General features: G+C 38.4%; 1 protein-coding gene across 2 annotated transcripts in view; it reads right to left on the bottom strand.

Moving 5' to 3' along the window:
- The window catches only part of ATP2A2 (ATPase sarcoplasmic/endoplasmic reticulum Ca2+ transporting 2), a 50093-nt gene extending 35107 nt beyond the window's left edge, over positions 1-14986 (bottom strand). For both annotated transcript variants that reach the window (XM_009283904.1, XM_009283903.1), the window contains exons 1-5: positions 14783-14986; positions 13683-13700; positions 13509-13591; positions 5381-5485; positions 2226-2364 (exon numbers count right to left, since the gene is read on the bottom strand). In XM_009283904.1, coding sequence (XP_009282179.1) covers positions 2226-2364; positions 5381-5485; positions 13509-13591; positions 13683-13700; positions 14783-14900 — 463 coding nt within the window. In that variant the 5' untranslated portion in view covers positions 14901-14986. The remainder of the gene's footprint in view (positions 1-2225; positions 2365-5380; positions 5486-13508; positions 13592-13682; positions 13701-14782) is intronic.
- Between the last annotated feature and the right edge of the window lie 6 nt (positions 14987-14992).

Genomic DNA, 14992 nt, shown 5'->3' with positions numbered 1-14992 from the left:
TAACCAGCATGAGCTTCTACAGCCAGTCAACACACCAGACCACCTATCTTAAAGGACAGTCATAAAAGTTGGATCATTTTTGTTTCTCTACATGAGCATCCTAGTTTTCAAGTTTGTCTTTTAAAAAAAAAAAATCAGTTCTACACATGTTGGGAGTATCAGACACTGTTCTACAAGCAGATTTTAAAACAATGCAACAGTAACCCTATGAAAAATAGTATACTATGTTTGTTAAAAGACAGCCTAGTGTTCTAAGTATGCTAGTCAGTGGTTTATTTCCAATTCATTTCTCTCCTTCAGACATAGGCCTTTTAAAGAGATGGCATGAGTAATTGGTTTTATTGATACTGACAATATACAGCAAGGTAAGTAAAAGCCCACACATCCCCCAGGTGTTTCACATACAAATTTAGCTTTGTCTTCTCCTGTAAGATGAGAGAAAATGCAATCTCCACCTCTTCCGAAATAGCAAAGAATCAAGCAGAAAATTTTGTGCTCTAGACACCTGGCAGAGCAGCAAAATCCAGCTTTTTTCCTTAGTGAGATACCCCAAACCAGTACAAAATAGTCATCGACTTGCAATTCTACCAATACTGCTTTAAAGTACCAAAAAACACAGCCCCAATATATTCCCATGATATAAACTGCTTCCAAAACTACCATTCTATTGCTGACATTTAAAAACAGGATAAAGATTTGGACTAGACATCTACTGCAGAATTGTAATTGATACAGTTCTGTTTGCCTCAAAAGGATGCAGAAAACCTCGGCTGCTTAAACAAAATCTCATTGCAGAACTCAGCTTTGACTGCACAGTGCAGTAATAGTGAGTCAAAACAGCAGAGTAAGTGACAAGGTATCATAATTCACTCTATTTCTGCTATCAGCACTTTGTATTTGTACTTGTTCTTCACCAACAGATGCTAAGAGGAAAGGCTTCAGCCTTCATGAGATTCACACTCTGAATTACTCTAGCCAGGGCTGCTGTAGCTGAATCATCCTATGCACAAAAAACGGAGGCTCAAGACAGGGCTCAGCAAACATTGAAGTTTCTCAAGGAATGAAAGCTGGGCAGACAGCCAACCCCAACTTCATTTTGAGTGCATACCCTCTCTGCCTGCTAATTAAAATTGGATGTCAAGTTTAAGGGTATATATTTATCTCCTCTTGAGACAGCTACCACCTCTAAAAGCAAAGTGACACTAGTGGAAAGGAAGTTTGATGTACACCCTAAATTGTTCCCTAAGGAACAATCACTCAGTTAAACAGTTGATAATGACCTACAAAATATGAGTATGCAATCACTCCGACACTTAACAAGAACCACCTAGTTTTATCTGGGAAAGAATAGGGAACATTAAAGTCACTGACAAGTCCAGTTTAGAGAAAAAGTTATTGGTATGGCATTATCACCAAAATGAAGACGTTTTAGCTATAAGTATACAATACTTCTATTTTTGCACTCCTTCCAAATAAAGATACACCTTTTAGGGCAAACCTAAGTTATTAGAAAGCTTGATGCAAAAGTCCAATCTTTTAAGACTGGTACTTCAAAATGCTTACACCGGAGAAATAGGAAGCTCTACTTTGTATGGTTATCTATTTGTGGTCTCCTATACAGCAATAGGCAAAAGAAGCAATAAAAGAATTATGAAAGATGAGAAAATGATGTCACATGCCAGTCATACTAGCTGAGAGGACAGATGAAGACATTTGTAAAGAGAGGTTGAAAGGCACTGCTACTACAAGTGTAAGAGTTGGCAAAAAACCTTCAGGTGAAATTATCTGTCTTCAGATAAAGAGCGTGACAAAAAAAACCCCAAAACTCTGCATTCCAGAACCTAAGGAAACTGAACACGCTTAAAAGCGAGGAAAAGAGTATTTTGTGATAGAAAACGGACAAGTTAAGACACTCTGAAACGAGACTTCAGAAAATAAAATTTTAGAGTCGTGACAAGTGTTAAAACCTGTACTCCAATTAAGATGCTTTGCTTTTAGACCTACCAATTAAACTAAACGGCAATTTGAAAAACAACCCCCTCAGTGCAAATGCACATTTAAGGTAATTACAGATGAACAGAAGCAAGATCGGTCGTAAGTGAAGCATATATACTTAGGCGTCTTTGAAAACTCCCCCCAGGGCCCCAAATCATTAAGACAAGGCCCCCACAACAATTTTACAATAATATGCTAATACATGTATATACTACGTAAATGAGTCTTACCTGCCACTTCTACAATATCGCCTGGGACAATATCTCTTGCTTTAATCCTCTGTACACTTTTTCGGTCTTGTCGATATACTTTGCCCATTTCTGGTTCATATTCTTTAAGAGCTTCAATAGCATTTTCAGCATTTCTTTCCTAAAAGACAGCAAAAATGTGTGATTTTAAAAGCCCTCAAGGAAAAATACATGTCAGACCTGATTTTTCAAATGCATTATCATATGAATACTACTGACTCAGCTCAGCTACATTTATTAATACAGAAAATTATGTGACCCGTCCCCTTATGAGGTTGCTGACTGGAAGTCATTACAACATAATTCAGATATTAGTGGGCATTTAGAACCTAGAAGTTGTTTAGTCAAACCCTGTAGCATTTCCCATCAAGAATATCCACTGTGTCCTGTTACAGAGAGGCCACACAAAGTGTTCTATGTAACACATGGATGCTTTTGACATAAAAAAAGCACCAAGCAGAATTAAGACTCATGGATACAGTCTTGTCTCAGCTGTACCTTATCAGCTGGAGCAGCCTAGACTCAAACTGGAGTGGACTAGCACTACTAAATTTCACTTACTGATAGAAATCAAAGGTCAAGTTAAGACAAAGCTCAAACAGCATATTATCAACTTTGTTTCAACAAATCAGGTCTCACTAAAGTGAAATTAAAGCATACAGACTTCCCCAGAGTCTCTTAACAGTTTACAAACTTAGATGAATCCCCACACATGACCTTTTTATTTCCACTAACAATAGCTTTCCTATCTCAAGTGCAGTTCTCTCAGCTAACCACTACCAGAGATTGATATCAACATCGTGATGCTACCTAGATAAAGGACAACCTAAGAAACCAACAGCTTATCAGTACTCCTTTTCTAGCTCTTTGAAAAGTAACTTATTTTCCAGCCTATTGACAAGTACAAACATCATATAGTCCTGATGACTATAGATAATGGTAAGGGTGCACAGTTTTTAGAATGCCTCTGCTTCAAATATGTACCAGCCTTTCCAGATAATAAAAACTTCCTGCTGCATGTGTCAAAGCAGAAACCTAATCTTCAGAAATTCAAAGGTTGAGGTACTATGTACTTCCACATAACAGTGCAGCTGAAAACTAGCATTACCAAAACTACCTTGAAGGACTAATGTTTTACATGGCACAGCTCAGCGCCAGGCAGTGCAGAGATACCAGCGCAGACCTATAAAGCTATAATTAATACTAGCCTCATATTCCACCAGGTAAATTAATTCTGCTCCTCAGCACAATAATGCTGATATTGCTTTCCTGTGGATTTACTAAGAGATAACATTAGGCAAAACCTTAAAGGTACAAAAAAAAGTCCCACAAATGGAAGGCTAGTTAAACAGAACTCCTTCAAAAAGGAGAAATAAGAAGGAATTAAACAAGATTCAGCTAGGACAGCCAGCTCAGTGTGTTAGGCTCTATCTTTTTGTTCCCAGTTTGCTTGAAGTTATGGTAGTTACAACTATCTTGCCAACCACTGAAGTACTAGCAGATGGCACTTTGGGAAAAGGGCACATGAAAGGTTGAGGAGGGCAGAGCTAAGGCAATGACTCAGTTGCTCACATCCAGTACCTGTAGAAACAGATACATTTATGGGTGGAGACTATGTACTGTGACTTACTTTCCACGCCCATTAAAAGAAGGGAATGACTCATTTAATCTGTACAGCAATTCTGTTTCACAATTGAGTTCACTGCACGTAGAGAGAGATATATAGGTATTCTTTGCACACTATCATGTCTGAAAAAATTTGGTTATTTCCTACAACAGGGTATACCACTACACAAGAAAACCCCAAAACTATATGGATAGCTTTACATTCCACACTTACTATTACTACATGCAGAATTCTAACTCAGTTTCAAGTTGAAGATTAATTCTTGCACAACTGCTTTATGACGATCTGAATAGAAAATGACACTTAAGGGGGCAATGCGTGATCAAATGTGAGCGATCAAATCCTTTGATCAACATTACCTCTTCCCTCCATACCAGCTCTAGCAGTTGCACAGCAAGCTGGATACTGCTAAAAATTGAATTTTTCGAGGGTTAGTCTTCAACCAGCTTACTCATGCTAGCACAAAGCAGAGCACAAGAATGTGCAGCAGTGCCACTCAATGCCACTTCTGGTGGCTTCCAGTGTGTAGGCTCCTCTCTAACATATTTTAACCTGTTAATAGGGCTCCTCCTCTTAATTTTTGTTGTTATTTTGGACAGTTTTGGGTTTTTTTTTTTTAAAGCATGAAACCTAACTTGCTAAAATAGCAAGTAACTATGTCACACTAACACCACCCCTTAAAAAAAAACCACCAAAAAAACCTAACCTTACAAAGAACTTAAGTTACCCTAAAAATCCCAGAATATTTTTTATCTGCAGAAAAACAATCCTAATAAACACGGTCTGTCTGAAGTGATCAAATTAGTCAACTAAAGTTATATGAACAATGTTGTTTTGGCATCTCGAAGTGTTAGAGAATATGTTACTGCCAATATGATTTATGAAAAACCATCTAATTAATCTCAGCTGATAACGTAGGAAAAATTTCATGGTATTTAGATGTTGTTTTCAGAAGGAACTTCTGCCTTTTGACAGACATGCAGTCTTTGGATGCACACTTAATAGGTACCATAGTAATTGAATAGAAAGAATTAATACTGTATTAAATGTATTAATAAATGTACTAAAACATAGCATTTGTCTCAAGAGGGAACAGACAAGAAACTAGATTACAAGTGTTCCATCCTTTGTTCCTTAGTTGGGACAAAACCCCTGATTTTACAAGCCAATACAACTGATTGTTTCTTAACTTTGCAAGATTTGATTTATTTCCTGAATTCAGGCCTTCATCCTGGACTGCCCAGTTCATGTGTTCACCAGTGTGTGGCCAAACACACTGATGGGCACTTTGCCTTTTTGGCAATACTTCTGAAGCTTTCATTTTACCTTTAAAAGTCATCACTTTCTGTCCAGAGGTTTTATGGTATGTTGACTCTTGGGAATCTAAAGTTAGCAACACATATTAACTTGCATTGTACGAAGCACCTGACAGTACACTGTACAATCTTTCCTCTTAAACCAAAAAGCACCAAAACATTTGTGATTTGATGTTGTAAAAATATCCGCGTACCTGCCACACTCCCACAATTGCATTGGCTACTAATATAAGTAAGATTACAAAAGGCTCTACAAACGCTGTAATTGTTTCTTCACCTTCTTCAAACCAGGCCAGGACCTGTAAGAGAAACACGGTGACTTAAACTACTGATTTACACAGACACTTTGCAAACTTAAGACCCAGTCAATTTCAGCTTGAAGTTCAACTGCTTAGACAGGCGCAATTTTTGAAACCCCTCAATCTTCCAAGGTGCAGTTTTGAGTTCATGAATGAGTTGGCAATATGCAATGGAAAAAGAGAAAAAAATCTTTACTGAAGCAGTACAAAGTTCATTTCCAAGGCTGCTCTTCTTTTAAAGGAGCAAGCTATTTATTTGGGAAACATTGCTACTTTTGCTTCACAAATGAAAGCAGAAGTTGTGACAACAGCTACGGCAGTGAAAAGTCTCAAAAAAATTTTTCATTACTGTCTAAACAGGATGCAGACCGATTAAGTTGACTTAGAACACTAGAACTTTGCCAGAACCTGAATTTTAACCAAGTTAATTGTTCTTTACCAATAACTTAGACACACAAATGAAAACAGCTTACAAATTTTTGGTAAGTAGATATGAAAATAAGCATCTACTTATTTAAATACAAGTAGTGTCTTACTGAAGCATTTCAGTGAACTGTATAGTTACATCTGAAGTTGAATTCTGAGCTAAGTAGCTGATAAAACTCAAATTAAAACTGGATTTTTAAAAGTAAAGCAATTTGAGGACTTGCACAAAAGACTCCACATAGATTTTATTTTAATTCATTTGCTTTAGAACTACACTCTAGTTTTAGGCTTCTGCCATTCACTTGACTTGAATGAGTAACGCTGGGGCCTCTGCAGAGTTCTGTAGTTACTGAAGAAAAGTCAAGCTAACATGACCAGAGAGGAAGAGCTTTTTCATCAACATGTTGAGCAACAGGAAGCCTGGAAAGTGACAGTAAATAGGAACAACGTGTTGAGATAATTAGGGCTGGTAGTCAGGCAACAGCACTCTGAATCACACTGCAGCGAGCAAACCGTTACTAAAGCAAGCGCCATAATTCCACCAACATGCTGCTCAGAGCTATTGCTCAATTGTTAAACACTCCAGGATGTTAAAAGGAAGGAGCAGCAGCATGAAAGTCTCAAGCAGAAAACAGACTGTCAAGCAAATTCAATGCAACAACAAATTTTATTACAAAAGGATAAACTTGTAAGATCCAGGTTATGATTAATAAGACTGAAACATTCCAGCTGGCAACACAACATTTTGTGGGTCTGTGTAATCCCTCTGGAGAAGAAATTTAGTTAGGAGCTCTTACACTCTCTACATCTCAGTATTTCTTCCCTCCTCCCACACCACTAATCTCCAATCCCCAGTAAAAACTTCTGCCATATGACCAGTCATACAGTCGACATTGTACTCTTCACTCCACACATTACCCCTTGCATCACGGACAGCTTTTACTCTGCACCAGCACTGCTGCCTCCAGTGGAGCTACAGAAATGGCTAATGGTACATTTCCAGGTTTCTTAGCCTATACAAGGTCACACACTGCCATCAGAAAAGCTGCTTAGTATTTGTTTCTTCCCTCCCTTTCTTTACAGGAATTCTGTAGAGCCCATTTTGCTTCCAACAAAACAAGTATATTCAATCATTTCGTGATGTTCTGAACAAAGCAGGCACCTGCAAGGTTAACTGGAATAAAACACTTGCTTTACACAATGCTAAACAATAATCTTTTCAGATTGAAGACCACGTGTTATAAAATAACATTGAGAAAGCCTGCAACTTTAAGAGGTAAGGAAAGTAGCTACAAGGACAGCAAGATCCAAGTATGTCAAGGAGAACGAAAATTAAGTTTTCAAGGGATCTTTTCTTTTAATAAGCCATTTCAAAAAAAGCAGATGAACTCAGATTAGAGATCCTGACAGTACAGATCTGGTGTTTTAGATCTTCACTGTTGTTTTTTTTGGCAAAATTATCAATCTGTGACCAGATTAAAATGAAATATGTAGCTAATCCTGGAAGCCAGCAACACACATTTCTCCCCAAAGTTTCTGCACAATTACTAACAGCGGAACAATCTAAGCTTAGTTCTAGAATGTTTTAGTAAATATAGACATATAAATAACAGAATACATTGTGAGTTCTTGGTTTTGTTATAGCAGACTACAGCTATATTAACACTCCATTTAGGACACTTGTGATACACAACACATTGCTGTAACAGATCAGGTTTATTATTTGATAGTAGCCTGAAGTAAAAACAAAACCACAGTAAAAACCGAAGAGAAAGTAGAACAAGGAATACAAGTATTAACTAGGCGTTTTTAGTAACAACAGATCATATGCTGAAGCCTGGTAGAGACTAGCCAATTCTTGCCCAAGGCACTGAGTCCTTGTCAGAAAGTTTCCACTAGCATACTTTTAAGACCCTGGAGAGGTTTACAATGAGAGATCTTTTATTTGACTACTACTTAGAAGGGCCTCACCATACTTCAGCCCTAATCACTTTAGGACTCACATGTAGAACAGCTTAATTTCCAGGTCATTGATCCCCAATGTACTGTTCAGGCAGTATGGTCAATAAGTAGAGTTACCATGTATTTAAGAAGCTTAAAAGAGTAGGGGAAAAAAAAGAGTAAGATAATTGCTCACGAGAAAGGCAAGTCTGAAAATACAAGGGAAATTAATAGCAAGACATAAAAGTCCAATATCAACAGCTGACGTAAGCAGCTTAAAGGACAACTTTCATTCAGCATATTTGCTTTAGGGCTGCTAGAGCTATGGCTTGCAGAAGCCTATTTTAATCAAAGCCAAATGGGGGGGACCTGCAGGACACTAAGCCAAAAAATACACGACAGGCAAACAGCACTTAGTTTTCATGGTTATTTGTAAAAAGGGGCAGATGTACAACACAGAAGTCAGCCAGCAATGAAGTGACTACTGATGAAAACAGCTGGAAGAACAGAAGTGTCCTTACAGCTTTTTGCATTTCTACAAGTTAAGTATCTCTGTATTGTAAGATAAGTTATGGAGGCAAGTTGTCTCAGCTGACTATTTATCATTAAGAAACAAAACCAGAATTAGAGTAAAGAATGGACATTTCAAGATAGAATTCTGTTGCCCAGCAGGCTGTACCTGCTTACCATTAACAGAGGAAAAGCAAACAGTTTGTTGTCAGCAACCTAACAAGGTTTTTTGTTTGTTTTTCATTTTGACAATGGAAACTTAGAAGCAAGCTGGGAGAATAAGACCTCATTCTAGCAAAACTCAGCCCTGGACTAATTAAAGCAGGTCATGTAAAACTATGGGCTGCTTTTAAGAGAGCTTTCTTCTCACAGCATACTGTGAATTAAGATTTAGTGTATTTTGGACAGAATACTAACTACTGCTCAGAGAATCCTCTTTTAGTGATTTTTCTTTTCAATACAAATTATCTTAAAAAGCAGATGCTGCAAACTATTTTAGTGGTCCTGATACTTGTTCCGTGTCAGTGGGGGGGGGGCAGGGGTGCACGGGAGGGGAAAAAAGGGATTTTGACCACTAATATAAGTACAAAATTAAGAATTTTACTTGGTTAGCAGATTTTAAGGACCCATCAGATATGCTACTCCATATTTCTGAAAATAAAACACATTCCTGTGATTAGTGTAGTAGTAAGGAAAAAAAAATAAAGATACATAGCACCGACAGTTTAATTTCCACAAAGTAAAATGGAATCACAATTGCTTCTCACAGTTTATTCACCCCTAACCATCAGTTGGTATCTCGGGTGCTATTGAGTCATCTGAGTTTAGCTAAAAGCATGCCAGTGTAATGTACTACAGCAATCCTTATCTTGTGCCACATACTCACTGCTACTGACCTTAACAGGTAGCTTTTGGGGTGATTTCAGGGCAAAGCCTGCAACATTTTTACTGGCACATCTTACTCCAAGAGTAGCTTTGCTCACCTTTTAACACAGATTAGGCTGTACTCATGCTAATTTACAGGCTATAATAATCTCTGGACTAAATAACAATACATTGTTTTACTCTAAACATGGATATCCACTAGTATAAAACATTCCCAGAACATTCACTTCTAAGTCAGCTTAGGAATCAAAGAAATAATTGAGGAGAAAAAAAAAAGAAAAGAGAAGAAAGAGGAATGCTCTTAGGATGCTGTATTTAACTATCTTTTTAATACTTAAGTTTTTGGTAGAGTTTACAGTCTATGCTGGATCTTGTAGAAGAAAATTCACTGTAAGTGTGATGCAAAGACTGCATGGTTAAACATACATCACTGTTTAACATATATACTTTACTAAAGAATTATTCTGCATCAGATACACAGGTAACATCTTGCAACTTGTCAATCATTTACACGGCAAAGAAAGCTGTTCTTTTATGTAAATACTGTAGATTTGAGTACATGCTCCAGAAGTAGCAAGAATTAAAAGCCATAGTTCACGGAAAATTGAACATCCTCTTACTTGCAAGCTATGAAGGCCCAGGAACTGCTGAGATACAGAAATAAACTCTACAGGTTTATTTCTGCATAGGCTTCATAGATTCGACACAACACCAAGACAAGGTCCAAGCCTATGTGTAGATCCATTTACTCACCATCAGAAATTATTTATATTCTCTTCAAAAGCCATACTTAAGGCCAATAAAAATACTGAAGAAACAATAGTGTAAGAATTTAAGCTGTTACTAACTAGGCACATCTGTAACAGCAGTTCCGACTTGGAACATAGGACATAGTATCTACCAGCCAACAAACAGGCAGCATATGACCCCTACCATCAGCCAGGGTGACACAGATTCAGCTGTTAGTCTGATTTATTTTACTGACACATACCTGACAGGGGGTGTGGGAGTAGAGGACACAAAAGGCACTTTGAACACAGAAGTTTATAGTATAGGTAAGAGGGGATGTTTCTGCACAAAAAACTAATGCAGATCTCAATGTTAAAAATGGCTATTTCTGCGCAGTCAGTCATAATAGTAAGAATCTAATATGATTTATGATCACAACACAATTACCAAAAAAGCTTCCACGACACAAAACAATCTGTATACCTCGAGATCCTCTCTCTCATACCTGAATCTTCAACATGTTTTTAAATTGACGATGTACAGCTGGTAAAGAACACTGCTACATTTGCTGCCCTAACAGCACCTATGCCTTTCCTGAAAGCACACCTAAATCTGCTGCCACTAGCACAAAGTACATATTCCATTTGATCGTCACAAAAACCAAATTCCAATTAGAGTAAGTTTTCGGTGACATACAAAAAAAACCCCCACAAACCACCATTCTTAAAAAAAAAAATTAAGTCAGTGCTATATATTCACACCCAATTCCAACACTCAGCCCCCCCACTAGTAACTCAAAGACCTGGGGGCTTTTGGCATCATTTGTTCTTAAGTCCTTGGGTAAGCCACCTTTTCCTATCCCTTGTCATTCAAAGGAAACTACTTATTTAAACATCTTAATGAAAATTCCCTTTTGAACATACACCAGGCCTAGAAGTCTTCAGCTGAAAGTTATTTCAAACAGGAGCCGTTATCCAACCTTACTTCTGTTGGTACGCTATACAATGTCCTACTGTCTACTCAAGTGCTACAGTTTACGGTCTATCAAACAATAAATCATCGTAAAAAGCAGTCATTGAAGTGAAAATCAGCACTTCACTCAGTTCCACAGTATGATTCTGTAGGATCTGACACTGCCCCCAAGAAAGCCAGAAGTCTTGACTCATTAAAGAGCAGCTCTCAACAGTATTACTCAACATACAAAACCAACGCAAATTTAACTGACTCCATTTTAAGTCTAATTATCCATTTCAAGATCTCTAAGGTACTGGGAGTTTTGCACGCCTTGCAACAGTACGAATGGAAAAACTGCATTTCTAAGGCTTGTAAAAGATAGCGTAATAAACACACTGAAGTTAAGCTCTAGCATTAAGTTGTTCTATCGGAAGAATGACTTAGCATAATTTGTAATCTCAGCATTATGTATAATTCCAGTTTTTAATGTAGTATTTTGAAGTGTTTTCATGGAACAATTACTGTCCACAAGCCTAACACAGCTATGTACTCTATTCAAACATTTTCAGGAACACCAGAATTTAGGTGGTGTTAGTTACATCCAATTTTTGCAGCAATACAGTCTTTATATCAACATACTCAACAGTTCTTTACAGCTACTACAAAAGTCTCTAATATGCTTTCATCAAGAAAAAGCATTAAAACCTAAGAAAAACAGACAACAGATGATCACCTTCTGAACAGGGAAAAAGCCAGAAACAAACACAAAGGGGAAGTGCTTTTAAAGTACCAAAATAACGGATCTAGTTTTTTCTTTTACATTTCACCAAAAAGAGAAAATCTTTATTACTAACACCAATTTATAGTGGGTATTCGTAACTTTTAAATAGGAGACAGAAAAGGCAGAGCAGTAGCCCAAGGTCATATACCATGCCAGTTGCACAGAAGCAGAGAACCCAGATCTATCCCACACTCTGTTAGACTACAGTCTCCTCTTAATTAGATAGGAGAATTAAGCATACTGAAAAAAGCAACTGAATCCAGTTACTAATCAAGTTTTCAAAGAAGGCTTGGCAGTGTACGTTACATGACCTCTGTCAGTCTGGTATCATACTTACTCAGATTCAGCAATGAAAGCTTCAAGTTTGGCAAATTTGATTTTTCACTTACTTGGTTATAATAAAAACAAATAGCGTACCTCGGCATGAAAGGCTAACAAACTTCTGTACTGTCATTTATCTCATGAGATGAGAGAAACAATCCTGACTTTTCAGGAACAAAAATACATCCCCTTCTCACCCTCTGGAAAGGGAAAATGGGAAAGAAAAGGAAAAAAGCTTCTGAATGACCTGTTTATTCACTTTTTTTATAGCCAGCCTGATTCCCTCCCGAAGAAACAGAAGACTGAGTAAGGCACGTTTGTCTCCATGGTCAAGATCCATGCCACCGATCGTTGCTCAACTGGTAACGGTATATGCATACCAAAACCCAAAGCACTTTGAAAGGTGTCAGTGTGGGGATAGCTTAAGGATCAGCAACACAGTACATACTGCAGCAACCACAACAGGGCAACCCTTCCTCCATCAAGCAGAACAGCTTCAGAGTACATTCTCCTCTGCCCATCCTAATTAGCTTGCCCTTAGCTGAAGAGTCACCACAATTTCCACTCCCCCCCAAGAGCTGCAGCATTTATTTTTTTTAGAGTAGTTAATTACAACTCCAGGGCAAAGTCTACTATAAACTTTTACTCCTACCTTAACAATTTAATATTCTGCACACTTTTGCTTCTGTTGTCCAGCTCCCCAAGACATACAGCCTTCATCTTCCTTCTATACTTAGCCTTTGCTCAGTTTTCCAGTTTTTCAGCAAACACATGCCCCTTTACACATTATGTAAAAAGATTGCCTAAACATGCTTTTTTTAAAAAAAAAATTAAGTTAAAAGTGTTCTTGTTCTTTTAATCCTATATGCAAAGCAAGATGTCCATTTAATGACTAGACTATCCAAAGGTCAGTTACCAAATTTGGTCAACAATGGTGCCATCACAGCCGTCATCATTCTTGTCACTGTCAAAAGCAACAACTGTCACCTTGCTATTATCAGGAAGGGAAGGCAACTGGAATATTCGCCATGTAAATTCTATTTACAGTCTGCATTGCATCCAAAAATGTCTTCCAATGATTATACATTGAGCTTGATAACGATTAACTCAAAGGCAAGAAGAATGTCCAGTTAAACACTTACTTACTCAAGGTTAGTTTTCGAAGCCAACAAAAGCATTGGGAAATCCCACCTCAAATAAGCAAAGTCGCTTGAATGAGAAGCACTTTTTAAAATACCTATCTAGTGTGGTTACGTACTTATGACTCATGCAATGAAAGATTCCCTGAAATTTTGTTTTCTAGCATACAGAAACCTCTTCACAAGGCAACTAACTTAAGAGATAGCAGTTTACTTCACATCTTATACTTCTACCTTTTGAGACAGAGAGTAATGTCAGTATGTACAGTTCCTATACATTGGAATCATCATTCTGCGATACAGAAGCCTATGAGATTAAAAAAATGTTCATACTTACAAAAGATATGCAAGCTGCCAGCAACAAAATTCTAACTAGTAAGTCTTCAAATTGTTCAATCACAAGCTCGAGTAAGGTTTTTCCTGCAATATGTAACAAAGCCATTTAGTTATGCACATTAAAAAAAAAGATGAATTATCAACAAGAATTAGCCGATTTCATGAACATGCTTACCTTCCTCAGCCGGTAACTCTGTCAGTGGAAGATTTTTCCAGGAAGCATGTCAAAGAAAAGAAATCATCGAAGAAACACATTAGAGCATTATAAGGCATCCACCAGATCTCGTTCCTGAATTGCCCACTCAACTGGGTTGGATTTGACAGACATACTGAAAGCCCCAGTAAGGTGGCTCTTTTCATTAGAGCATCTGAATAGGCCCGATAGTTTTGCATTTTAAGACACATACAGGAATGTGCTAAGGGTTGTAATTCAGCCAAGTCATCACTCCAGACAGCTGTGGGACTTCTGCTGTTGCTGCACACAAAGGGTCAAAGGCTCAAAATGCTTTTCCAACGCTTTCTGACAAAGGTTTTCCTCCACATTCACTTAAAAAAACAAACCACCAAACGGTTCAAAACGTTTCAAATTCTCTTCTCCATTTTAAGGATGTTTTCTTATTTCTCCTGTCCCTTTTATTTCCCCGCAACTAGATTTAGTAATTCAAGAGACAAAAAGCAGTGTTACAGCTAAAAAAAAAAAAAACCCATCGTATAATCTTCTCATAACTTTTCATTTTTACACAACGGCATGGGAGTTCAAAAGGGACTAGGAAGGCCAAGCAATAAGGATTAAAAAAAAGAAACACCTTATCGGCTGAATTCTGTGCCCCGACTCGAGAGAAGACTGTAAAATAAGGGACAGAAAGGCACTGAAAAGCAGGGAAAAATGAAGGTCAAGACGGACAAAAAAAACCCCAACCAAACCCCACAGCGCTTCATTTCAGAATGGAAGAAGATTTCCCACCGTTAAGGTGAAAGGAAACGGAGGTGACATCCCCTTTCCCAAAGCAGCCCCGTGAGCTTGGGGTATGAAAGAAACCCACGAGGTGGAGTTCAAGTCAGCCATCTTCTCTCCCTCGCTCCTATTCCGGGTCCTGTAAGAGATGCCGGCTTTGCAAATACACACACGATAGGCCTTGAAACAGGGCCCCGAAAAGGATGAGCGAAAAAGAGAAAGGGGTGGAAGAGGGAGCAGAGGGGGGAAAGACGACGAGTGCCCGCGACAGCATCCCCGCGGCAGAGGGTGGCGGGCGGCGTGGGGCCGGTTCAACCTACCGTTGGAGCCCCATTTCTCCTTCAGCTTCTTGACTTGCTCCAAGCTGAGCCCGGTGCTTTCGTTGACGCCGAAATAAGCCAAAACTTCCTCCACAGTCTTTGTGTGCGCGTTCTCCATGGCTGGGGCAGGGAGCAGCAAATGGTGCCTCGCCTCTTCCTCCTCCTCAGCAGCGGCGAGCCCCCTCCTCAGCCTCTCGCTCTCTCCCCCAC

The sequence above is a fragment of the Aptenodytes forsteri genome, unplaced genomic scaffold, assembly GCF_000699145.1.
Source record: "Aptenodytes forsteri isolate BGI_AS27 unplaced genomic scaffold, ASM69914v1 Scaffold118, whole genome shotgun sequence".
Classification (NCBI taxonomy): Eukaryota; Metazoa; Chordata; class Aves; order Sphenisciformes; family Spheniscidae; genus Aptenodytes; species Aptenodytes forsteri.
The sequence above is the reverse complement of the archived record's forward strand: the minus strand, read 5'-3'. Positions and strand labels throughout refer to the sequence as shown.